The sequence below is a fragment of the Anthonomus grandis genome, chromosome 17, assembly GCF_022605725.1.
Source record: "Anthonomus grandis grandis chromosome 17, icAntGran1.3, whole genome shotgun sequence".
In the NCBI taxonomy this organism is placed as follows: Eukaryota; Metazoa; Arthropoda; class Insecta; order Coleoptera; family Curculionidae; genus Anthonomus; species Anthonomus grandis.
Window position 1 is genome coordinate 5981489 of NC_065562.1, and position 27483 is coordinate 6008971.

Sequence of the window (27483 nt, forward strand, 5' to 3'; positions counted from 1 at the left end):
GAAGCCGAATCAGTGAAATTTTTGGGGCTTACTGTTGACAAGTCGTTAAAATGGGACATGCACATTAACCCTTTAACGAGAAAATTAAGCTCCGCTTGTTTTGCGCTAAGATCAATTTCCAAGGAGCTTAGCCTCTCAACCTCTATAACAGTGTATTTTTCCCTCTTTGAATCACACCTTCGTTACGCCCTTCTTTTTTGGGATGTGTGTGTAGTGTCACTCAATTTGACAAAATTTTCAGACTTCAAAAGAGAGCTTTGCGTTATACACTTAGACTTAATTATAGAGCTCATTGCCAGGATTTCTTTAAAAAATTTAATACCCTAACTTTGCCGTCACTACTTATATATGAGTCCGTTTGTCTAATTCGCAAGCACGGTTCATCAAATTCAGATAGGCCATCCCATAATTATTCTCTCAGAAACGCGGAGTATGATTTATATCTGCCTACTCCACATTCAGAATTGGTAAAAAACTCTATATTGTACAAAGCAAAAAAATGCACAATCATTTGCCATTATGGAACATCAAGTCCATCACATCTTTTCCTACTTTCCGTAAGGCATTAAAATCATTCCTACTGGAGAGAGCCTTTTATTCAGTAAACGATTTTTTTAATACTTAATTTTAACTTCACACACACGGACTGATTTATTGTTTTTATATGTACTGTTTTATGTAGCTATACCTATATCTTACTTTTCTTTTATACTTTTTTAATGAACACTTTTGTATATTTTTATATATATACTTTTTTGCTCTCTTAGGTTTCCTTTTTTTTTTGCTTTTTTTGACATTGTATATTTTTTAATTTTTAATTGTGTTTTGTTTGTTTTTATGTTTACTTTAGTTATCAGCTTTGTCTACAAATTGTAAAATTTTTTGACCATAAAGCGGTTTATTGATTGATTGATTGATTGACAATGTTTAAGTGGTAATAAAAGTCTGAATGTCTGTTTGAATTTGAATTTTAAAATAATGCTGACGTATTTATAACTGTTATATTTAAACTATGGAGCTAAAACTATTCCAAAAAAAAGATTAACCGAAAGAGCTTGGTGAATACTGAGTATTGGGCCACTCGGTATAATATTAATTAGTCTTACAAAGCAACAATAATTTATTCGTAATTGTATTTCAAGAAACGTTTGTTCCCAGAATGCTTATTCCAGTTAAAATCTGTTGATGTGTGACTACCAAACCGGAAAGTTTATATTTCGCATTAAGAACGTGCAAAAGAGGTAAAGATCATCGTAAATCGAAATTGCTAAAAGCCCAATATTTTCAAGTATTACATTTTAATAACACCTCGTAGGTTCATTCGAACGTTCTTTCAAACGACTGTGTGTAAGTTGCTGTGTGACGGAGAAGCAAGAAGGAATCTTGTGTGGGAACTAAAACAAAAAAAATCTTAGTGGAACCGGTCAAAAAGACCGCTGTAAGAAAATATCGCCCTTCTGTATACTTAATATAAGGCATTACCTTAAGCCGGAGCCGTAGTGAAAAAAGTTAATTACATTATAACGCTTAAATTTTTCTACCTGCATCGTCTTATGAATGAACTCCCTGCTACTATTTTCTTAGACTTACAACCGCACAACGGACAGTGGTAATAATATGTGTTAAGTGTTTTTTTAAAGTTGTAAAGTTAGCTATCGATAGTGTTTATATTGAGGTGGCGTTATTATATCGTTAATATTATGGAAATTCCAAATTTTTTCAAAGAACTATTGGAGTTGTCAATTATGCGGGCCAAGCAAGGATACTGGACGCAAGTGGAAAGGAATGTGAAAGAAGATTATATGTTTTGGCAGCCTTGGGTTCAAATAGGTATATTTTTGAAGGCATTAAATTAATTTATTGTTGTTTGTTATGTTATATTGAATTTATTTTACAGTAAAAAATGTAAAAACAAAATTTTTTTTTTCCAAAAAAATAAACTAATTATTTTTTAGATTATTATTAAAATAATAACATTTAAAAAGATTTTGCTTTAAGAACATAGAATTTTGCAACTGGTTGACCAGAATTAGAGGCTATTTTGGCCATTTTTTTTTAACAATCCGCGGATTTGTCAATTTTGTTTTTGTGGGATTTGATATTTAGTTTTTTTTATTTAGGGTGGACATTTAATAATCGTAATGTTAGCCTTACCTCTTTAGGACAGGCGAATCAATATAGTCATAAAAGGGATAATGCGGTAGGACATCGAGCTCCGGCCTATTGTAAACTTTGGGTTTTTGGTTGGGATTGGAGTGTTTTTTTTACTTTGTTTCGACTTATGACAGTGTTTCTTATAAACACGTATCCCTTTTTTAAAATAAAATGTATGAAAAACATTAAAATAAAAGACGATTTCGTTCCTAAAACTTTAATTTTTTATCTTAAAAGAACTGCTGTATTGCACAAAACATAAACACAAAACACAAGTACCTACATAATTATGTAAAATAAACACATAAAAGTTTATAAACTTAAGATTAATTACAGAAAACATGAAACTTAAAATTAATAAGGATAAAAAAACACTCAAGATTATAACAGCAGGATATTAATAAGTGGTTTACCTTAAGGTTATTATAGTAACTTTTATAAATTTTAGGAATAGCAGAACCTTTATTGGTGTTTTCATCAAATAATGAAAGTAGGCTTTTCTTTTTATTATCGCTTATTCCAATTTTATTTTGATAAGCTAATAATAACCCATTGATTGGCCCTGCTATTCTTCCTCTTATGGTCCTAGGCTTTTCTATATCTACGTCGTCAAAGTTTTCTTGTTCAAAACACATTTTATAGAAAATCTTATCTGGATTATTCTTTTGCACTTTTAAAACTTGTACATCGGAAATTTTAAATGGTAAGTTAGTTCCTATGCCTACAGAGTTAGCCAAAGCTTTAGTCATAGAAATCGCTGTATGACATTTCTTGAACTTGGTAAGTTTCTCCGGTCTTTTTCGCAGTTTTGATTAACGTCACATATTGTTCTGGAACGTAAATTGGGCCAGATTTCAAAGAACGTTTTATGTTTTTTTCAATTAAAGCATAGGCGTTATCACATGCATTTTGAGTGTCCGGAAATTAAGTATTTATGAGTAATACTATTAATTTTTGCTAAGTGTGTAACCGCATAAATGTAAATTAAAACTAAAAACCTGTTTTTCTGTTGTCCAGCGCAGTTATCGGAGTAAAATATTAAGTCTCTATCGCTATTAAACGTTTCATTCAAATGTTTTAAATAATTGAAGACACACGTACCTATCTCATTGGCTCCTCTATGACCTTGTGCCTTATGTCACAAATTGTAAAATTTAATACATTTAACTTGGACACGTAATAGAAAGAGGATGCATTACCTTTCGGGCAAGGTAATACTGCCTGGAGATCATAGGCAGCTACAAAAGCTAATGACTCTCTGTCAGCCTCTTTTTCGATCCGCGAAAGTTCTTTTTGATTTAAATGTTCTTCATATTTGTCCTTTAGTCTTTCTATCGCTATCACATCCATTTTCAAAAGCGACGCATAACTGGCTTTTTAGGTATACCTAAAAAAGGAAATGTTGTATTCTTCACGAAATATTTTGTAATACATAACATAATTTGATGCTGTTTTTCCCGCTTCCTCGCGTTTTTTCCTATAATCACGATGTAAATCAGCAAGTGTTAAGCCACCCTCGATAAATTCTTTATTAGTATTGGATCGGCAATAATAGCTAGGTATTCTATGAACTGATTTAATATGTTGATGTATGCTCTGCTTTATTTCCTCGTCTAATTTAAAGTGGTTGGCATGTTTTCCGCGTAAGTCACTTTTAATAAATTGTGGATGCTCAGGATCCCTTTTTCTGATAACAGTTCTGATTGGACGATCATTGATTGATAAAGTGTTCTTAAAAAATATTTTGCAAACTCGAATTCTTTTATCCTCGACCTCAAAGTGAAAAGCGTTATTTGGTTTACGATTACTACCTTCTCTAACGTATCTGTATCGGGGAAGAATAACTGTCATACTTGCGCTAAGAAAATCATGCTGTCTTTAAAGACTATTTAATTTCCAATATTTTTCAAAAATATTTAGACGCTGCTCCTCAGTAAATTTAGTAAAACACCTAAGTTTGCACTTTTAATCACATGGTAGTTGTATATGCCTTTCTAAAAAGATCTTTTTTGTCTTGGCATTTCTATACTCTTTACCTGTATTTCTAAGACGCTTAGCTGCATTTTTTAGCCACTTTTCTGGACCAATCTTTCTTTTCCTGCTTTTTTTCTGAATATCATCTGGTTTCACATTTTCTTCTTCAGAGGAAGAGTCAGAAACTGAGGATGCACTGCAAGTACTACAACTCGAAGATGATGAAGATGACTGGTTAACATAATTTGTATCTTTAACTGAGTCGTCGGAATCTTCAATATATTCAAGTAACTCTTGTTGTCGACTTGTACTTGGACCTTCATACTGGCTTGCATTTTTGCAGTCATTTATATTGTCCCGGTTTGAAATTTGTTGAGAATGGTTCAGTTCCTGTTTGTTTTCCTGGATATCTAAAAACAAATTTGTTTGTAGCATTACGTTAAAATAACATGGAATCTTTAGCTTTATTAATGATGTTACTTGTTAATTACCATTCTCCTTTGTCTTCCATTCTAAAATGTCAGTACCTGGCGTATTAGTAACATCTTTTAATGCAGGATCAATAGCAGGGGTATTAACAGAAGTAGGAACATCGGTACTGCACTCGCCTGTAATTTTGAATGTGTTTAGAAAAGCGCCAATTTAGTTTTTAATAAATTTAAATAATTTTTTTTGATGTATTGGTTTGTAAGTAATTTTTCAGAAGTCGAATTTAAATTGTTTCGATATTCAAATTTACTATTTTATTTAATATAATAAAAGTAATATAATTTTTTTATAATTATTACCTCGGAGATTATTAACTTCATCCCGGACCAATGGTAACTCTCCTATGTCTTCTCCGTGAGTAATCATGCTCACCATCCGTAATGTCCGATTGGAGAACATGTTTTATTTTTGCACAGCCTGTTATTAGCCGAAAAATCTAAATAAGAAAAGCAACATTAAAATTTTTAACTTGGTGTAAAATGGGTACAAAAAAATAATAATAAAATCAGTAAAAGTAAAAATAAGTCGCATTTAAATATATACTCTGAATTCAATTTAAAGAAACAGTGTCACATCACTAAATATGACGGTTAATACTAATTACTACGTGCAGACTTTAAATAAGACAATGACCTAACGTGAAATGTGACTCTTTTTATCAAAATTACAAAAAAAAATCTCCTGAAAATTAAAATAAATAGCGACATAACTCTAAATGTGCCAATACTGTCCTAATTTCATAATAAATTTTAACTTACCGTTAAAGCACCTTTTGAAATATGACACTGTTACCGATAACTGGCGTGACCTCTTCACTCAAATGCCGTAATAATACTAAAAATTTCTAGTTGAGACAGTGTCGTAGTGTAATGTTTAGGACTTTTAGAGTTTTTTTTATAAATAATCTAAATTATAATAAATTTTGAGTTGTGTCACTATTCTTTCGAATGAGCGAATTGTAATCGGCGATCAAAGCTCAAAGAAGAGCTCTTATACGAGACGTGTTTTGTAACTGAAAGTTGTGAGGTATTAGTTAAAATCTCTTGGATGCTGCGCCGACTAATACCTGATAATCTCCAATAGACGAGTAGGATCCAGGTAAGCTTCACTCTTAGGACATTGAATGCCTAGAATAAGCCTAGCTGCAAACCATAGGCGAGGTTGTTTGAGTTCACCATCTTTCAGACAATGATGTCAAATCGACTCTCTAATTTTTCATGTAATATATCATTTTCTTAATCCACTACATATTTTTTTAATGTGTTGTATTTTGTAACAGGTATAAAGTGTACTCTTTAAAAGTTTCGATTATTTGCTGACTAATAATATATACGTTACTAATCAACAAATGTTTTACAATAAAAAAAAGATTCCTGACAAAAAAGTTAATGAAAAAAAAAAGCAACTTGGCATCGTAAAATACCTCTATGTTTACAATGTTTACAAATTGTTTTTCTATATATTTTTTTCATATTTATGAAGCTAGCGCCCGATCGATATCCAGTAACCAAAAATCTAGAATGTAGTACATATCGTTTGCCAGCAACCTATTTATAGTCTGCGCCCGCTGTTATTTAATCGATATAATGCCCGTATCTTCTAAAATTCCCAAGGAGTTACCCAATATCGACAATTTTGTATGTTCACACAATCATTCAAACAGAACGAGGCTTTTCATCCGACAAAATAATATTTGTTACTAAATTATTATTTAGATTGCATATGTATTGCATTTTCATCTCGAGTAGGACGATCAGATTTCGGCAGATCTCTAACATGACCGAATCTCTAAATTTAGCCTCTAGTCTACTCACCATCTTTTGACATGTCGGAGGACGATCAGGATGGATTTAATTGATTAATTGAGCAGCTTCTCTTTGAGTATGTGTTCTATCACCAAACCCAACCCTGTACATAATTTCTATTTTTTTCTCATTCTGTGAACTTCACCATTGTCAAAACCGCAACTTTGCTCGTACACTTGACAATATCTGTTTGGCGTACAACTGTCATACACTTTCTATGAAAATACACGATCACGGACCAACATAAAAAAAAGGAATTAATAGAATTTTGCTCTAATTATAAAAATTCTCAGAGGTAAGGTGCGACCTTCAATAATAATGTTCGGCCGTGGTTTTTTCGATAACTGTTGACTTTAGGTACAGGACATGATTCCAACGATTCCACGCGAAATTCAAACATAAAATAAAAAGAGGTGCTTTCATTTGAAAAAAATTAAGTTGATGGTCGAAATTTATTTTTGAGCAACCCTGTATATAAACTTCACGCACAAAAAAGCGCAACTTGAAATAAAATAAAGCAAACAATCAAAGCCTTATTATTTATTATATGAGAGTGTTTTTTCTGTGTATCTTTATGCATATTTTTTATTGTAGATGAAACAAACAAACAACAGAAACAAACTACTAAGTGGAAGAGAGATAGGAGGCGGCTACCAGAATATTCCAGAAAGTCAGACCCGAAAGTTCCTGAAACTCTTGGAGTAGAACCTTCTAGTCCTGAGGCCAGTGTTTCTAATGGGAGTAGTCCCAGATATATAAATGGTAAAAATCTTAAATTAAATTAACTGATAATGTATTAACAGAAATGGATTTTATAGTGTAAAATTTGTCTAGTATCACCAAAAAATTTAAAAAAATAATATTTGACAAATATATTTCACGCCACATTTTAAGAAGATTATTACGCCATATTTAAAGAAGATTACTTTCAAATAAATTTTTGAGTTATTTTGAATTTAATAACACGAGAAAAATAAAGAATACAATTTTAAAACAAAAATTGAAAAATGTTTGTTGTTTTTTGGAGCCTCAACAAAGCCCAAGGGGACATATTATCGATTTTCTGAACAAAAAACTTGTGCATTTGGGTACTCTTCCGAATCGCTGGAATCACTATCACTTTTACTTTGCTGTGGCTTCTTGAACTGACACAATCCAGATGGCCCTGGTTGAGGTTCGTTCATATCAGTAGTTGATGGGCATATGTTTTTTTTTTCTTTGTCGATATTGTTATGTTTCTTGCCTAATGTTTTGTTTTTTACTTTTTCTTGTGTTTCGTTTCCTTCCTCTTCTTTAATGACAACAAATTCTTCTAAATTTATTACCTCGCGATTCATTGGGAATATTCCTGTGGTCTTAAATCCTTTTACACTTTTTTCTATTGTATCTGTTTTATGGTATGCTCTTTTAAATAATTCAGCAATATCTGTCGGATCAATTTTTTGATAATTTCGAGCCGTTAAAAAATAATCACACTCACGATTATACGCGGTTTTTAAGGGCCCAAAAAAGCAAACATCTAATGGCTGCAACCTGTGTGATGTGTGAGGAGGTAGGGTTACTATGTCTATTCCATTTTCTCTACAAAAGTTGTAGACATTTAATGTGCAATGGCTGCAATGGTGGTCGATAATAAGTAAGACCCTATCATTAATTGAACACTTAGTGTGCGTGTAGCAAAATGTTGAAGTCATTCCAAAAAGAGATCTTCATTGATCCACCCATTTTTAGAATTTTTGTAAATTGCATTTACTGGGCCATTTTTCCGAAGCTCATACTTCATTCTTGCTCTGCCAAATATAAACATAGATTCCCCCTATGTAGTCCCCCGCAGCACTCATGGCACAAAGCACAGTAACTAGTTTGCCACGCTCCCCACTCGTAATGGCGCCAACTTGACGTTGTCCTTTGACAGCTAGAATTTTGGGAGGAATATGAACAGGAGTTATTCCAGTTTCATCTGCATTGTAAATGCGGTTAGCTATGAATTTATGCTTTTCATACGCTTGAGAGAAATTCGTAAAAAATAAATCAACTTCATTCTTGTTCAATCCCTTAACTCGATTTAGCGATGTACTTTTAGGTCTTCTAAGGGAGATCTGAGGCTGACGTTTCAAGAAACCATAATACCAATCATTGCCACATACTCCTTTTTCCTTATTGAAGTTATTAGGAATATTATTAGATTGTGCAAATTGAAACGCAATTTTCTTGACTTGAAACCTAGACAACCCATAAAACTTTTTAGACATTTTAATTATATAGTTTGCTAGGTCTTCCTCTTGAACAGGACTTAATACTGTCTGCCTTCCAAGGCGCTTTTTTACATTATCAACTTTTCCCCTAAGACGGTTTTGTAGAGTTCCATAAGGCACATTATAGGTTCTGGCGGCCTTCCTTATGCCTAAGGGTAAAAACACACGAGGCTGTTTGCAAGCGGTTTGCGCCGCGACGGTTGTCGTGCCGTGGTCGAGCTCGGCGCCTCGTTTATGGGACTTGTGAGCTTTGAAACAGACGCTGCCGCCTAATCCTATAAAACGCGGCGTCCGACGCGCGTACCCTGCTTGATACCATGGGCCGCCGGCACGCCGATTGGTTTTTATTGCTTTAGCGGCACTACCGCGGCACATCATTTACTTATCTTCTGTGTTGCAAACCACACGTAGGGTTTTTTGATGCGTTTTTTTTTGTGCAGTGTTGAAAATTGTTCATTTATTATGGAAACCAGGGAATTCAACATAGAAAAATTAATTACTGAGGTTCAATTGAGGCCAGCGATTTGGGATATGCGTGATGATAATTATTCCTTTGGTATTAGCTTTTGTACATGGCTCTTGGATCAATAAAAGTAACTCCTGGTATGATTCCTTTGACATTCTGGTGAAATTAAATTAAATTTTCACAAATCTCCTTATAGATGGTATTAAAATATCCCTTCTTGTTTCTTTCCATAACTATGGGATGTATCCATAGCTTACGTTTCGTTCTATTTTTTTTTTTTTTGGTTTTTTGCGTAATGCCAGTGCCAATGCCGCCAACAAAAATAAAAAATCATCTTCACTGTCGGAGTCCATTTTGCTCACGATAAATAAAAAACTGTGAACTGTACGCAAACCTTGGCAACATCAAACTGATCTTGTAATTTTTCGTGCCGTTCGTAGTTGCGAAAGCTGTCGCGTGTGTTTTAAGTCGAGCGGCGGTCCACCGGTCGCCGTCGCGGCGCAAACCGCTTGCAAACAGCCTCGTGTGTTTTTACCCTAAAGTATTATTTTGAACGGCATTAATGGCTGACGTCATGTCTTCAATATTCCAGGAAGCTCGATTAGTTGTCCTGTGGTATTTAAAAGGCATGTTGAAACAAATCTATTAAGAGAAAAAAACTTTGTTAATAATCGGGTAAAACCAACCAACGTCGGGTAAAACCGATCAATATGGTCGATTTTACCCGACATTAGAGTCTGATTACATTAACCTAACCTGCAAAAAATCAAAAAGATTTACATGGAAAAATTTATAAAATCTATACTTCAAAAGGTGTTATCTAAAATATAGTATCAAAAAATTGCCCTATTTTACAATGATTTTAACATATTTACCTATTTTGTGGGACAAAAATAATACATCAACACGCTGGAAATACAACTTTAATTTACCACAGACCCTAAACATTAGATAAAGTGGTGGCCACAATACTGGCTTCTAGATTACGCAAGCGGTCATAGGTGTCGCTGTAGTAAAATTGTTTTAAAGTTTTTTTTTAAATCAAAAATGGCCTGGTCGGTATTGCCCGTCTGGTCGGTTTTCCCCATATTACCTCTAATGATCAACGTGATGGCTAGTTGCAAATAGAGTGTAGTTAAGACGGGTGTAATTGTGAATTATACGTAAGTAGAAAATCCTTTTTTACTAAGCATCTTTTTACTTCATCTTCACTTTTTTATCAATAAAATGTTTAAACTCAACATTCTATGTAAAAATTAAAAAAAAAATCGGTTTTTAGACGTCCCTTCAACTTTACCGGACCCCTAGGATAGTTCTCTCAGAGCACTTATAGTTGTTTCGTTGACCAAACTAATAAACCAGTTTATTTCTGCCGGTATTTTTCCGGATATACAAGAGCGAAAGTGCTCCCTATATTTAAGGGTAAGGGATTTCGGGATGAACTAACAAATTATCGCCCAACTTCTCTCCTTCCCATTACTTCTAAAATTTTTGAAGCATTTTAAAGGATCAATTAACTATCTACTTTGAAAAAAACAATCTATTTACAGATTCTCAATTTGGTTTTAGGAATAACAAATCTACAACATTGGCAATAGATAAACTCACACAAAATATCACGGAAGGATGGGAATTGTGTTTGGATTTATATGTGTCTTTTTAAGACCTTACTAAAGCACTTAATTACGTCCCTCATGAAATCCTTGTCCGGAAATTAAAATTATACCATCTGGATGTTAAATAGTGTGAGACTAATTGAGTCATACCTTCAGGGTCGTTGTGAATATGTTCATTTTATGAACAGTGTGTCAACTGAGAGGAGCAGGGTTATGGTGTTCCACAGAGTTCTCTCCTTAGACCTCTGCTATTCCTCATATGCTAACATAATACATTAATGATCTTTCTAATGTTCAACTTTTAAATCCTATTCTTTTTGCAGATCATACTAGGAATGTTATAGCTAGTAATGTTGGACATGATAGGTGATAGCAATTAAAATATTCATGAATGGTTTTTAGCCAATAGACTTTGCATCGAAAACCATCAAGTTGAATTTTTTTTGTGTGTTGTTTTAGTGACCCAGTCCATTTTTTTTTTATAAAAGAGTTTGTCCTGACTGACTGACTCATTATCGCAGAGCCCAAACTACAATAGCTAGAAACGTGAAATTTTGCCAACGGGTTCCTTTTATAATGTAGGCACCGGATAAGAACGAACTTTTTGAAATTCCACCGATAAGGGGTCTTAGCGATATGATAAATATCGCATAGCGGCATAAAACTGATTAATAAATACGATTGAAAAAGTGCCTCTGTATTATTTATATTTTGGTAGACATAACAACAAGGCGGGTTCATGCGAGACTGATACCCGAGAGGTGACTCGACTCAGTCTTAAGCTCGCTCTGCATCTAACGAATCATTTTTAAGATTATTTGTGTCTTGGTTTTATAATAATTATATTATATTAATCGCGCCCCTTGACCTCAAGGAAAACGGCGTGGCAATTGTGGGTTGCATGTACTATCAATGAGGCGAGGCTTCGGATTTTATTTTTGTGTATTGTGGGTTGCATTTACCATTATTGGAGGCCTTTTTCGACTTTTCTTTTATTTTCACGTGAGCAACGCCGCGGGCATTCAGCTAGTAATAATATATTTATTGTTAAGTACATTGTTACTTACGCACCAACAGTACATATTCCTCAAGAAGAAATAAACCAAATGCAATCATTTGAAACAGCTATGTTCCATTTGTGGCAATTCAACGAAGAAAAAACGAAGAAACGTTGGTAATTCACTTAATATTCCAGGAGTGGTCTCACACACAAAATTTCTAGGAGTTATCTTAGCTGATAAATTAAAATGGAAAGAACATATTATACAGCGTTACTGGTAATTCGATACATTCCTTTGGAGATGTGATAGGGGAGGCGGTAAGAAGTAAATTGAACCCTAATATGTATTATGGAAAAGTTGATAGTTTTCGACATATTTAATTTTTTCTGTTTTTCTTCAAAATGTAGACCTTAGTGGTTTAAAAGGCAGTTTCCAGAAAATCCGCTGTATATTTTTTTAACTTTTTAGGCAAAATACATGCTCAACACAATAGTGTTACGTTTGTAATGGCAAAAGTCCCGCAAATAGTTGTAACCATAGGTAAATTCTCGATGCAAAGTGTAATTTTTTTTTCTTAAATAAAATACTACACTTTCTAGTGGATATTTTTTAAAAAAAAAGTATGCTACATTCTTCAAAATTTCCTTAAAACTTCCTTATTACCTAAGCTAGCTCACAGGATACAAATGCTTAAAAGTTAGGTGACATGGTTTTGTATTTTTATTATAAATTGTAAAGTAACGCATTTATCAGTATTTACCTTCACAAATCTTGTTCAAAATGAGAGCCTCTATTGCGAATACAGGCTCGGCAGCGCCTTCTCATTTCAGTCTTTGTTGTTCTAGTTGTTATGGTATTCCTGATCTGCTGGGCAGCGTTGGTTATTCTTTGGATAAGATCTTCCCGGGTAATTATTGGGGTTGCATAAACCAGTGCTTTCATTTGACCCCATATGCTATAATCAAGCGGGGTTAAGTCAGGGCTTCGTGCTGGCCAAGCTATTGGACCTGACCAACCAATCCAACGATTCGGGAAACGTTCATCCAGGAACTGCCGAACTGACCGCCGAAAATGAGCTGGACAGCCGTCATGTTGAAATATCATTCGTCCTCTAACGGCGAGAGGAATATCGTCAAAAAGATCTTGTAGGTCATGTCGTAAAAAATTTTCATAAATATCCCTGTTTAAATGGTCTGGGAAAAAATATGGTCCTATTACATCCCGGCCAATAAGTCCCATCCACACATTTACAGAAAACTTTCTTTGAAAACTGGTTTTTCTTGTTAAACGGGGATTTTCTTCGTCCCAAAAATGAAGGTTATGAAAATTTGTAATGCCCTCATGACTAAACTTTGACTCTTCCGTCCACAAAATGTCGGTTAAAAAAGTTCTATTGTCTGCATCAGAATTTATAATAAATCTGCAGAATTCTACCCTTCTTATCGGGTCCCCTTCTTCCAATCCTTGGACAGGCGTATAATGGTAAGGATGGCTTCCCATTTGCCGAATCGTGGACCAAACTTTCCATTGCGATGATCCTGTTTGCTGCGCTACGGCATTAGTGGATGTGGTTGGATCGTCTTCAAAATGTCTTAATATTTCCTCCTCATCTTCTGCTCGATATACGCGAGGAGCGCCAGCGTCACCTCTTCTTGGTTTTACGGATCCAGTTTCAGCGATAGCTCGGTAGGTCGAAGCGAAAACACGGACATTTGAAAAAATAAACTCGAAACTCGTAATTTAACTACTTTCCACAACAATTATTGCTATCAGACTATCTACACATCAAATTTTTAACAATAAAATTAAAAAAACAAATTGTTGCTATAGTACTAAATACCATAGAAGTAAATACCACTTGGCATTTTTCAAGTGCGTTCTTACTATTAATAATAAAAATACGAAATTCTGTTAAAATTTTTGGTAGCATTTATAGCCTATGAGTTAGCTTAGATAATAAGAAAGATTTACGTAAATTTTGAAGAATGTAGCATAATTTTGTTTCAAAAAATATCCACTAGAAAGTGTAGTATTTTATTTAAGAAAAAAAAATTACACTTTGCATCGAGAATTTACCTATGGTTACAACTATTTGCGGGACTTTTGCCATTACAAACGTAACACTATTGTGTTGAGCATGTATTTTGCCTAAAAAGTTAAAAAAATATACAGCGGATTTTCTGGAAACTGCCTTTTAAACCACTAAGGTCTACATTTTGAAGAAAAACAGAAAAAATTAAATATGTCGAAAACTATCAACTTTTGCATAATACATATTAGGGTTCAATTTACTTCTTACCCCCTCCCCTATCACATCTCCAAAGGAATGTATCGAATTACCAGTAACCCTGTATATTACCTAACAGGCAGACTAAGTAGAATACTTTTCATGATAAATTTCTTAAAGGCCATTACATCCTTGTCCACTATTTTGTCTCCCTACCATGGTTACTTCTAAACTGGGGCCTTTCTAGCCATGCACAGAAAATCTTTAAGCTTCAGCGCAGATGTATCAATACTATGGTTGGGCTGGGCTATAGGGATTGTTGTAAACCGTATTTCAGAGACCTCTATATACTTACATTTCCTTGCGCCTTTATCTATCAATGTTTAGTTTACATTATTAATGACATCTTACAGTTTAGAACTTATTCTGATATATACACTATTACAACACCTGACATAGTAGAAATATAACCACAGACTCTTACGGGCTCCCTAAAACCAGGCGAGGCTCTGACTACTATTGTGTCCAGTTCTTTAATGCCATTCTAGTCCATATAAGAAATCTTGAAGTGTAATATTTTCAAGGCAAATTAAAATATATTTAGTAAATGGTGCCTTTTATTCGTTTATTTTTATGAAAAATTAAAACAGGAGTTAAGTACAGAAGAATGGTTTTTCGTATATAATACAAACAGTGTGAACATTTCATGTGATTATTTTGTTGATAGACTTAACTTATATTAATGAAAATACGCATTCCATAGTACAAACAAGAAAAAATGCATATCAAAAGATTTCCTTAGAACTAACAAAAATAATTTATATAAAAAACATCTTAAGCAACCGCAAAATCAGCAGATTAAAACAGAATATAAGATATTAAACAACCAAGTTACGAAAGAAATAAAAAAAGCAAAAAAAGAGTATCTTAGCATATCAGTAAAACTCTATGGCAATGTGTAAATAATCTCCGTAATAAGACAAAATTCATTAAAAAAATAATTACGGAAATAAAAACAACTACAGGACATATAATGGAGGACGACAAGTAAATATCCGAATATTTTAATACATTTTTTGGAGAATTAGAAAAACTTGCTGCACAGAGGGAATGTACAGATAATCACAATAAAAACCTAGAATATCCTGCAATTCATTCAATAATTGTCAAACACAAATTGAAATGGAAAACACAATATACCAACTAAAACAAAATAAATCGCCTTGTTTTGACAAAATAAAAGTGGAAACTACAAAAAGTAGGCAAAGACCCACCAGCATACATTATGAACCTATATTTTACCCCTTTTTTCCGGCTATTCTAAAGACTGGAATTATAACACCTTTACATAAAAGCGGATCTGATACTGATGTTAATAATTTTTGACCGGTCTTTTTGATATTTAATTTATCCAAAATCAGATTTTAAAATCTGAATTGGTAAAATTTTTCGAAAAATTATTTCTATATATTATATCATTGTATATGTAGGTATATATATATAGAGGGTGTTTCAAAATTCACTACATATATTTTAAGGGCGTATTCCTGAGGTCAAAATAAGACTTTTTTTTCCTATAAACATGGGTCCTAAAATGCACCCCCTTCAAGCTACAGCCATCGCAAGAAGTGTAAAAAAAATCGATTTTTTATAACTGTGTCTACAGTTTTGCATCAAATTTAACGAAATTTGGAATACCCCCGTTATTTTAGGCGGTCTATTTACTTTTTATCTTAGAAAAGGCGTAAAACTAATTTTAAGGGGTAAACTGAGGGGGTGCACACTTTTGACGGCCAAAATTTTATGTACGCATACATTTTTTTAAAAATTAAGCTACACCAGCCATATAAAAATCTAAATTTTATGTCTCTTGCATTTTTTTGATAATACGAATAGTTTTTGAGAAAATCACTGATTAATAAAAGGCTACCAATAACGTAATAATTAAAATTTAAACAGATAATATTAAGTAGTAGGCTGTGACTATTTATTTTAGGAAATTTTTTAAGCGGCACGACATTTAACAATAAATAGGTAGACTGATTGTTGAAACTTTGTTATTGAGGTCTTTTCAATAAATTGATGAACAATTATTTACAGTAAAGAATGACGGTTTATAAAAATACAAAAATTGGTTAAAAAATTATTTAACATTTATTAACATAATAATTAATTATTTTTTAAATAAACAATAAACTTCTGAGAAACAAATATTTTTTTTAATAAAAAGTGCTCGAAATGCGAACCCCCCGCTGCAATACAAGCCTTCATTCGTCTTCTCATAAATTGTCTTACTCGCTCTAAAATTCCGGGAGTATTTCTTATTGTTTCAAAGGCATCTTAGGACCTCGAGCGAAGGCACTTGACCAGGATTATAGACGAGGCTTTTTACATATCCCCAGAAAAAAAATCCAAAGGATTGCAGTCCGGGGAGCGTGGAGGCCATGGTATTGGGCCTGCTCTACCAATCCATCTCTCAGGAAACACAAAGTTCAAATAGTCACGCACTGTTATACGGAAATGAGGGGGGGCACCGTCATGCATAAACCACATGTTCACTCGCACATTTAAAGGTACATTGTCTAGTAAACCATTTAAATGGTGCTGTAGAAAGTCTAAATAAGTGTCGCCAACTAAAATTCTTGGAAAAAAGAAAGGACCAATTAACTCATCTCCCACTAAACCTGCCCATACATTAAGGCTAAAGTGCTCCTGGTGGTGAGATTGCCTAATTTCGTGCGGATTCTCTGCTGCCCAAACATGCACATTGTGAAAATTCACCACCCCTTTCCGCGAAAAATGAGCTTCGTCTGTGAATAGAATACTTGATAAAAAATTATTATCTCTCGCGCATCTCTGAAGTAACCACCTTGCAAATTGTAAGCGCCTTGGGAAATCTTGAGGTAGCAAAGCTTGAACTTTTTGAATATGGTGTGGATACAAGCTATTTTTGTGCAAAACCCGCCAGACAGTTGCATGAGAAACATCCAAATTCCGAGCTATTTGTCGGGTGCTTAGGCCAGGATCGGGACTGGGTTTCGTGCTTGTTGCGGTCTGCCTGCATTGTTCCTGGGGGTCCGAAAACTACCGTATTCCCTAAGATGCCGATGTGACTCGTACTTCGTACATTCGGGAGTCGGCGATTAGGAAACCTTAACTGATACAATCTTTGAGCTTCATACGCGTTACCATCACCAAGACCATAAACAAAATTGATGTCTGCAAGATGTTCGAATGAATAACGTTCATATTCCATTTTAGCAATGTTAGCGTTTAGAAATAATACATGGGAATAAAAACTATACTTTAAATCTAAAACGGGAAGTAAACTACTGGAATTAAACAAAGCCAACAATGACAGTAAATTTATTTTACACCAAATGTCAAGCAAGTTAAAAAATGTCTAAAACAAATACTCACAGCCTACTACTAAAACCTCAAAAATAAAAATGTCAACAATTGCGAAACAGCCTACTTCCTAAATTTTTTCTTTGATTTTTAATTTACGATATTGCTATCCTTTTATTCACCGTCGATTTTCTCAAAAACCAATAGTCGTATGAAAAAAATGCAAGAGACCAAAAATTTAAATTTTTGTATGGTCTATTTTTTGGTGTAGCTTAATTTAAAGAAAAATGTATGCACACATAAAATTTTGGCCGTCAAAAGTGTGCACCCCTCAGTTTACCCCTTAAAATTAGTTTTACACCTTTTCTAAGATAAAAAGTAAATAGACCGCCTAAAATAACGGGGGTATTCCAAATTTCGTTAAATTTGATGCAAAACTATAGACACAGTTTTAAAAAATCGTTTTTTTTTACACTTCTTGCGATGGCTGTAGCTTGAAGGGGGTGAATTTTAGGACCCATGTTTATAGGAAAAAAAAGTCTTATTTTGACCTCAGGAATACGCTCTTAAAATATATGTAGTGAATTTTGAAACACCCTGTATATATATCATAAAATTATCTCTATACATATATAATTTCTTATAACCAGTTTGGTTTTTGACCAAAAAGATTAACTGAAGACGCAATTTTCAAGCTTACTTTAGATTTATATAATGCCCTAGATAAAAATAAACCTGCCCTCTGCATCTTTGTAGACCTATCGAAAGCATTTGATACCGTAAACCATAAAATCTTATAGTAAATGAACTTGAGGCTTATGGTATGGAAGGAAATTGTAGAAGATTAATAGACAATTACCTCAGCAATCGGTATCAGTATGTAAAAGTAAATGTTACAGGCAATGATCGTAAAGTAACTTGTGGAGAACGGTGTTAGGTCCTCTACCTTTTATAATATACGTTAATAGTCTTTTATTAATACTTTACTTTATTATCATTAACAGTTCAATTTCCGGTATAGAAGCAATATTTTCTTTCTTAGAAACAGTTTTAAATTCAAAATTTTAATCGCGTTTTCATCTTATTGTGGTTTATCAAATTTATGTTATTAAAAACAATATTATTTACTTTAGAAATCCAATTAAAAAGAGAGCAGCAAGATTCGACGTCGCATTACGAAACTGACACTCCTCTAGATATGACGGTACGGAATCGCGGTTCTCCCCCTTCATACGATCAGACAATAAACAACCCCGGCTATAGATCAAATTTCCACTACCGCCCCACTGTCATACACAATGGGGTGCCGCCCGTATCGTTGCATCAGGCTAATAATAGGGATGAGCTGCCTTCAGGTATGTATTTCCCGGTTTCCTATTACAAATTCTGTTTAGGAAATCGTATGGCATTATATTTTAAAATATCGGGTATTATTTTAAACGTAGTGGTTAAAATACCGTTTAAATATAGAGTGTTACAGTCGGTACAAATGTTATAAGAGCCTATTTCTGGGGTCAAAATATTTTTTTTTCTATAACAATCTTTTCCTCTGCGTCGTTAGACAATATTAGAATCTGATATGTTTTTTGATTTGGCGATAATATCCGAGAAATAATTAAATTAACAAAACTTTGCATGTTACAAAATATTTTTCAATGCAATAATTCATATTATAAAGAACTTGAGGGAACAGCCATGGGTAATTGCCTCTCTCCCTTTCTAGCTGAGCTTTTCATTAACCATTTTGCTTAAAATTTGCGTTAAATGCAAAAAAAACATACCGATACTTTCCACGAGTTCGATTAAGATACGTTGATATTGTGTTTGCCGTGTTCGATAAAAGCAAATACAATATTGATAATTTTGTAGAAAAACTCAATAACTGTTTTCCATTCATTACATTTACCTTCGAACAAGAAACACATAACCAACTTCCATTCTTAGATATTCTTATCATCAAAAATAATAATCGCTTAAAATTTGATATTTGTAGAAAAGCAGCAAATACTTTTAGATACATAACTAGTGACTCGTCAAGAAGTTTTCAACATAAAATGGCTAGCATCCATTTTTTGATACATCAGTGGGTATGACGATATAATTATTGATAAGCTAATTAAAAGGCAAACGTTTAAGTTCTTAAAAACTATACCACCTTTCAAAAAGATGAAAATAAATTTTTGTTGTAATGCTATGTTATCCTATCTTGACAAAAGGCTTTCATAGGGTTTTTAAAGACTTAGCTCTAAGAATGGTCTATCAAAGTTCGGCCAAATTAAGAAATCTTTTAGGAAACCCAAAAGATAAATTGAAGACTAATGAAAAGTCTGGGCTCTATGAAATTAATTTTAGTGATTGTGATAAGAAGTACATAGGGCAAACAAAAAATCAATTAATGTCAGATTTAAAGCACATGTAGCTTATGTGCAATATGGAAGATTTGAAAAGTCAAGTTTGGCTGAACATGTTTTAAATAAATAAAACATAAAATTACTTAAACCAGTTAATAACAATCGAAAATTAAATGCATACGAACGTTTAGCAATATTCAAAAATCCCTTATAGTCAATTGTATAGTTTAGTTAGTGTTTAACCTTTGTTCAACCATGCTTCATTAGATTTTTCGCTCCAATAATTACATCTTTATTATATAAAGCTACTTGTAAGTAGTTTTAGTTTAATTTTAATCTTCTCCCAAATATCCTATCATCGTTAGCGAAACAAGTGTCGAGTGCTGTTTTGTGATTTGAGTGTCACACCAAAGGTTCCAACCAATAGAACAATTAAATTAATCTGCATTTGAGTTTCACAAAAGTAAAGCTCGATAACATATGGTCACTATAATAGAACTAACCCTTATTTCTATAAATTAAACACAAAAAACTCGTAACTTCTGTTCCAATAAAAGATTTTTTAAGAGTATAATTTATTTATTTATTTAGCAGTTTATTTCCAACAGGCAAAGCCCAGTTACAGGAAAATCTACAATTAATGTTTTGAAAGTGTAAACAAGTATTAAATTACTATAAATTAAATAACAAAAATAATGAAAAATAAGGAAAACTTAAATTACTATAGTAACATCATGTATATATCAAAATTAAAGGAGACGTAAATTAACATTAGAATGAACAAAGAAAGGGATTCATGGGACAAGGGAAAAAAGGAAGAGAAAAGGAATTATGGTAACTGTTGGTTTGTCAGAGACAAAACTAGATCCTTTATGGAGCATACAAATATGTCACAGGTTGATGATACTGAATTAAAAATTCTGCACATTTGATATACGGGATCCTGAAACCTAATGTTAGTTCTGGCGCGATCTAAAGCAAAAGTGATATTTGCTCTAGAAGCAAATCGTGGTACATGAAATAGAATATCGTTCAAGAGAGGAGGAGAATTTATTTGATTATTGACCAACTTCCATAAGAATGTTACAAAATGAATTGTTCTCCTCGTGGCCAGAGATTGCAGATTAAATCTACCTAACATCAGATCATGATCATGTTCCCTAACAGGATATATTCCATCCTCACGAAACATAAGAAACTTTAAAACTCTTCTCTGAACACTCTCGATGTAGCCAACATGGCATTCATAGAAAGGACACCACACCAAGGAACCGTAGCTATGCAGTGACATAATTGTTTGACACAAGGTCTCAAAGTCTCTCTCGGTTGTGCAAGGAGGGACATAGATTACAAATAAATAAAATACAAAATAACCATAAGTGAGCTTACAACCTAACATATCTATAAGTGGTGTGGAGTTAAGGATGTCTTCCAAGTTAACCCTCTCTAGGTGGATGTTGTGAGAAGCTGCGATTAAGAAGCCACCACCACGAGTAGCGGCCACTCTATCCAGCTGTCTGTCAGATCTGAGCACTCTAAATGTTTCTGGACACAATTCAGAGTCGAGAATATCTGGTTGAAGCCACGTTTCGGTGAAGGCAATGATGTCAAAGTCGCACACGGAGATCCCTGTATAAAGCTTATCAGTCTTGGTGCGGAGGCCACGTACATTTTGATAACAAAGACGGAGGTGGTGTGAAGTGCTGGAAGGATTTAGTTTTTTTGTGGCGATGACAGGCCTGCCATTGTCAAACTTAATGTACAGATTTAAGAGAGCAGCCGTCTATCTTTATACCGCATTTATTTTAATCGCGGTTTTAAAAACCGTCGATTAGAGTCCGACCTTGTATGAAGAGCCGCGTGGTGACTGCCTGATTTCAGCGATATTCCATTACGTTTGATACAGAAAAACTGTAAAATGAGAGTGTCCACATGCATACTGAAAACCAAGCATCCTGTTCGATCGCAGCGACTCAGTGTTAACTTAGAGAATTAAAACTGTCATATCTATATAAAACAGATACCGACACTACCAATTTAAAAAAAGCCGATTTAAAAAATGCACTCGATATTTATAAGTTGCATCTGCCTGAGGCGAGTAGATCTTGCGTGAATGACTCTAGGTGGAATAATATGGACCAATTCGAAAGAGCATTTACCATGATGGTATCGATAAAAAAGTTAGTTCCACCACCTTCCTTCTATGTGCCAAGCTTCCAGTTATCTCTGGATCATCTATGAGACGTATGCTCTTCTGGATGGAATCGAACAATTTCAAGGTGTTCTTCACTTTGGGTGCAGAGCTCCATATTATATGAGAGCAATATTCAAGACATTGACAAATTTGAGCCCTGTAAAGCGTTAAAAGTTGTCGCGATGTATACAGCTTTCTTGCTTGAAAGAGAACCCCAAGTTTTTAAGATGCCGCTTTTGCTATTACCGCTACATGATTATGCCAAGGCTTAGTGCTTTTAACCTCCACACCTAATAACCGAACTGACGAAGACGATGGCAAAGTAATCCTGGACATAATAAGGCTTTTAGTAAATACAGCAGCTTAAGTCTTAGCTGCGTTAAACTTACCTATTAAAGTGGTGTTGAGGGCGGTATTAATAGTTGTTACCTGGCGACGCCTATGACACTGGGTGTCGGCTAAAGTCATCTGGTTAGACAACTTGAAGGAAGATACAAATGTACTGTCATCAGCAAACCTGTAAATTGGATTAGAAGTCTTGTCGAGACGGTCGTTGTTATAAACTACTTAAAACGAAAAAGGAGACACTTGAAAAAATTTAAATCATTTTTTGTGTAATAGTTGTTTGCAAAATTTATCGTTTTCTGCTTTATTTGTGAAAGACTACTGTTAAAATTGTACATGTCTTAAACCTGTCGGATATGTTATTTAGGAATGAAAAAAATTAAATTTCAATAAGTCAATAAATAATGATTTTATTTTTTTCATCGTTTAATAAAGCAGTATCTTAAAACTATTCTTAGTAGTGGGTATGCCCTCCTCTAGCTCTGATAACTTCAGCACAACGATTGGGCTTACTCTCAATCAAGTTTCTGATCAACTCCTGGGGTAGTTAGTTGTTCCCATTTTTGAATAAGAAGTTCTTGAAGTTGGTGGATGGTTGCCGCTCCAATAATCTTCGTCCCAATGTATCCCACAGATGTTCGATGGGGTTGAGATCTGGACTGTTAGCCGGCCATTCCATAACTTCAATATTATGGTCATTTAAAAAAGTTGTTGTTATCCTAGCGACGTGTGGCCTGGCATTATCGTGTTGTAAAATGAAATCTGCTCCCATATCATCCGCAAAAGGAATCACGTGCGGTGTTAAAATTTCTTCTAAGTAACGTAATGCTGTTAAGGAACCGTTTGCAATTACCACTAACTCGGTGCGCCCATTTAAACATATACCAGCCCATACCATAATAGACCCTCCGCCAAACTGAACAGTTTCTTGCACAGTTGAGTTCAAACACCGCTCACCTGTTCGTCGCCATACCGTAAACAAAACATTACTCCATTGGGTATTGTCCAATGACGATGTGCTTCGGAAAAAATTCTTCAAGCTCATCGATGCTTTAAACGAGGCACTCTAACCGGCCTTCTAACAGGAAACTGAGACTGATAAAGTCCATTACGTACTGTTTGATCAGAAATCCTGGTTCCCGTTGTGGCTGCTAACTGATTTTGAAGCGCTCATGCAGTAGTGGTACGTTCCCTAATCCCCCACAGACTTAATAAACGGCCTTCTCGGGCTGATGTGGCCCTTTGACGTATTTTGAAAATAGGGCCTCTTTCTAATAATGCCATAAATTAAATACCGAGCCCATGCTCTGTTTACAGCGGCCCGCCTCACATTCAGAATTTCTGCTTTTTATGAAATAACTTCTCAATTAACGTTACGGCCCTAACGATTCAACTTCATTTATGTACAATCTACGGCGTATTCTTCTACCTAGAACATCAATATTCATGTTTTCACTGGAAAATTTTAACTAAGACTGATAAAAATAGGTGCAAATTTTAGATGCGCTGATAAGGAGTTCTTAACATTAAAATGTTTAATTTTTTTTTCTGACGATACCAACACAAAAAAAATGGCTCCTTTTTCGTTTTGAGTAGCTTATAATAGGAAAGGGTAGGGGACAAGATGCATCCCTAAGGAACACCTATGTTAATAGGAAGCCAAGCAACGAGAGTTGGTGGCCATAAAATTACAGTTTGTTCAAGAGGTTTTCATGACGGACCCCACCCAATGCCTTTGAAATATCTAGAGCTATTGCACAGGATTTCGATCACCGATGGCCTCGCTCCAAACAGGCGTAACATAGGCAAACAGATGGCCAGTAGACCTGTGTTTTCGAAAACCATATTCACAGTCGCTAATACTGTTGGGAGACTCCAGGTATTTCAAAATTTGATGATTGACAAGTTTCCCAATTACCTTGGCGATTGCCGGAACTAAAGCAAGCGGACTGTAATTGATGGGCATCGCACCGTCTTTTTTTCTTTGTTTTTTGGATCGGTTGGATACACGCAATTTTCCAGTCTCCAGGGAAGACTATTTTCTCCTTTTTTCTGTATCAAAGAAAAAATAGTTTGCTCAACGGTGGTATCAGCACAACCGCAGAAAATTTTTTAGTACTATTGGCGTTATTCCATTAGGGCTGGTGGCCTTATTAGTGTTTGAGAGCAAGCCTTTGAGAACTTTTGCAAGATATATGTTCTTTACTGTCTGATATTTTATTTCGCAGGGATCGATCGTCTGCATGCACGCATTTCTCAAGTCAACAAAGTTGACACGATTTGCAGGATTTGGGTCTTGGCGTCATTTACCATAAGCAACATTTTTGTTGTTGACTGCCTTGGCTCAACTTTTATCGAACCACGGTTTGCTGTCTGAAGAGCATTTCATGTGCTCGGAATATAAGCCTTTATACCTGCCAAAATCACCTCTAAAATCTTGCTTGCACACGCTGAAGGATTATTGGTCCTGAAACAGACATCATTTTAAAGAAACGAAGAGAAGAATTGTTTTAAATGTCTCCAGTTGGGTAATCTATAATGTCAAACTATACGCGACATGGGTGGATTCCAAGAATTCATTTCTAGTTCATATGTTGTGGTTAGTAATTTATGATCTGATGTTTCTAGTGGTGAATTTACGTTTATAACAGATCCAGGAGGGCAAAATGTCCCTGTCTATTACGGGTTCTGGTTAGATCCCGTATAAGCTCCGTTAAGTCGTAAAGTCTTCTGCTTGGCGCCGCTTATCATCCTTTGTTACACCGGTTTCTTCCGGACTAGCTGTTATTGCTTTTGCCGGTCTTCTCAGTTGCAACTGCGAGCTATGGTACTTTTGGCTCCTATACTTCTTCTCTCTGTAGCCTCTGGGTGCTAAGGTACAGGATTTCTGACTTATTTCAAGATAGGAAAGAGTAATTAGGCTTCGGGGAAAGGTTGCCAGTTATCTTTGGGCGGAGCCAGAACCCGAGCCCCACTCCTCGCAGAGAAAACAAAGCTCGAGTGAGTCGGGCGGAGGATTAAGCCATCTCAGTCCTTTGGTTTTAATTTAGATACTAAAAGAACTGTTTTAGTGAGTATATTTGAATTTGGCGGCTACTATCATATTACGCCTTTCCATGGCCGGTTTTCCCTTGGTCTCAGGAGAAATTCTCCTATTAGGGTTTTGTCCACACTTCTGACTTTTTCCTTGAATTTTGAATGTTTTTTAACTATGTATTCTTGAATAGTATCAAGTTTGCAGTTAGAGCGCAGATCAACATTCCTTACGAAGAAGGGTGCATTAGTAAACATCCTCAAACACTTATTCTGAAACACCTGAAGCTTTCTGATGTTCGTCTTCGTGGTATTCCAGAAAATGTTTGAGGCGTAAAGCAGTTTAAGACGTAGAATCTGTTTGTAGACCATTAATTTATTACTCAAAAAGAGCTTACTGCCCCTACTGAATGGTTCCATTGCATGAATGGTCCATTGCATGAATTAATTTGTATTGTAATGTGCGTTTTGAAGTTATTCTTTTTGTCATAATATACTCCTAGGTACTTCATCTCATCTTTCCAGGGGACCAGCATGCCCGAAATTGCCAAATTTGGGATGTTGCGGTCATGCTTTTTTGTTATTAGAATGGCCTCTGTTTTCTTACTATTTATTTTGATTTTCCAGTTGTTTGCCCACTCTATAATTTTATCTAGATGACTCTGCATGTACGCTGATATCTGGACTAAACAAGTGTCGTCCGCGAATAATGCGACTCGCGAATATTGTGTGCTCTTTGGAATGTCCGCTTGGTATATGTTAAATAAAATTGGTGCGAGCGGAGAGCCTTGGGGAACTCCCGTTCTCATCTTGTTATAGGAGGTGATAGTTTCATTTATTTTAACAGTAAATTCCCCGTCTTTCAGGAAATTTTTAATAAATTTAGTGAACATTGCGGACTCCCCAAATTTCTGCAACTTATAGATCAAACCGTCATGCCACACTCTATCGAAGCCGTTTTCGATGTCGAGTGGGATCATGGCGGTGGATCCCTTCGCATTAAAAGAATCCACCAGACTCTGTTGTATCCGTGCTGCTCTTCCGGGATTATTTTGAGTTCATCTAGCCTCCCTTAATCTGCTTAGTACAGTCTTTTCAAGATTTTTCCCATTGATGGCAGCAGACTAATGGGTCTGGAACTTTCTGGTTTTTTTATGTTTTTACCCTGTTTAGGTTAATACCTAAACAGTGTGGTAGTAATCTACCACAATTGCTTTTTTCCATTCTACCAGAAAGTAGCACAGGCTAATACATTTGTTACAAATGATTTTTATGTCCAAGAGTGTATTTACCTGACAATATAAATATATTGTTTTCAGCATTTTGTTGTTTATTTCATCATGGTCTGGTCCTTTCCTATTCATTTGGTCATTAAATACGTAAACATAGTTTAGTGGTAGGTTTTCGATTTGTACGTTTGATAGCTCTATTTTTTCACGTAATTCGGGATTATCTGGTATATCGTTTAGGTCAAATTGTTCTGTTAATGATCATAGAGCCAATTCACGTCGCCTAAATTATTTGATGCGGTGGTATTTAAATTTTTATTGAAATGGTATAACTGTTTTTCGAACAAAAAACTTAAATAAACGAGTAATATAAAATTGTAAACCCTCTTTTGTTAAGTTTCTTTGAAAAATTGATAGTGTCAACTTTAAGTAACAATTAATGAAAATCAACTTTTAGTACTTAAATATAATGTGTTATGTTCATCGAATGTCGACTCCTATTATCTTTATTACAAGATTATATCACACCACACAAACAAATAAAATATGACCGCCAACGTGCATTTTCTCTTATAACCTATTGTACGATGTGTCTTATAAAAATTGTTAAAGGAAATGGAAACACTTATACCACCATTTTGGAATTTAGTTTTTAGTAGTTTTTATAAAACACTATTTCTTTAACATTTTGATAAAAGTTCTCCCAAGTGCTCATCATTGTCTGAACCGAATAAAATCTTTATTGGAAAAAAAAATTGTACAATTCTAATAAATTTGTAAATGATTTAAAAGCGTTTTTCAATATCATATTGCCTGATTAAAAAATCTCAATAAAATAGTCTTATTTACAATAATCTCTTTTTATGCTATTTATTATTACGTTTATTGCCTTTCACTAGTATTATAAATTACTATAGTTTATTACTGCAATTTCATTGATGAATAAAAGATTTTGTATTTGTATCATATCCTTTCCGAGTTTATGTTCTAAATTTA

The 27483-nt window shown here is 34.4% G+C and overlaps 1 protein-coding gene across 1 annotated transcript in view; it reads left to right on the plus strand.

Annotated features, from left to right (window-relative positions):
- The window catches only part of LOC126746527 (uncharacterized), a 136493-nt gene that overhangs the window by 101357 nt on the left and 7653 nt on the right, over positions 1-27483 (plus strand). The window contains exons 3-4 of the mRNA XM_050454838.1: positions 7017-7184; positions 18469-18690. Of these exons, the coding sequence (XP_050310795.1) occupies positions 7017-7184; positions 18469-18690 (390 nt within the window). The remainder of the gene's footprint in view (positions 1-7016; positions 7185-18468; positions 18691-27483) is intronic.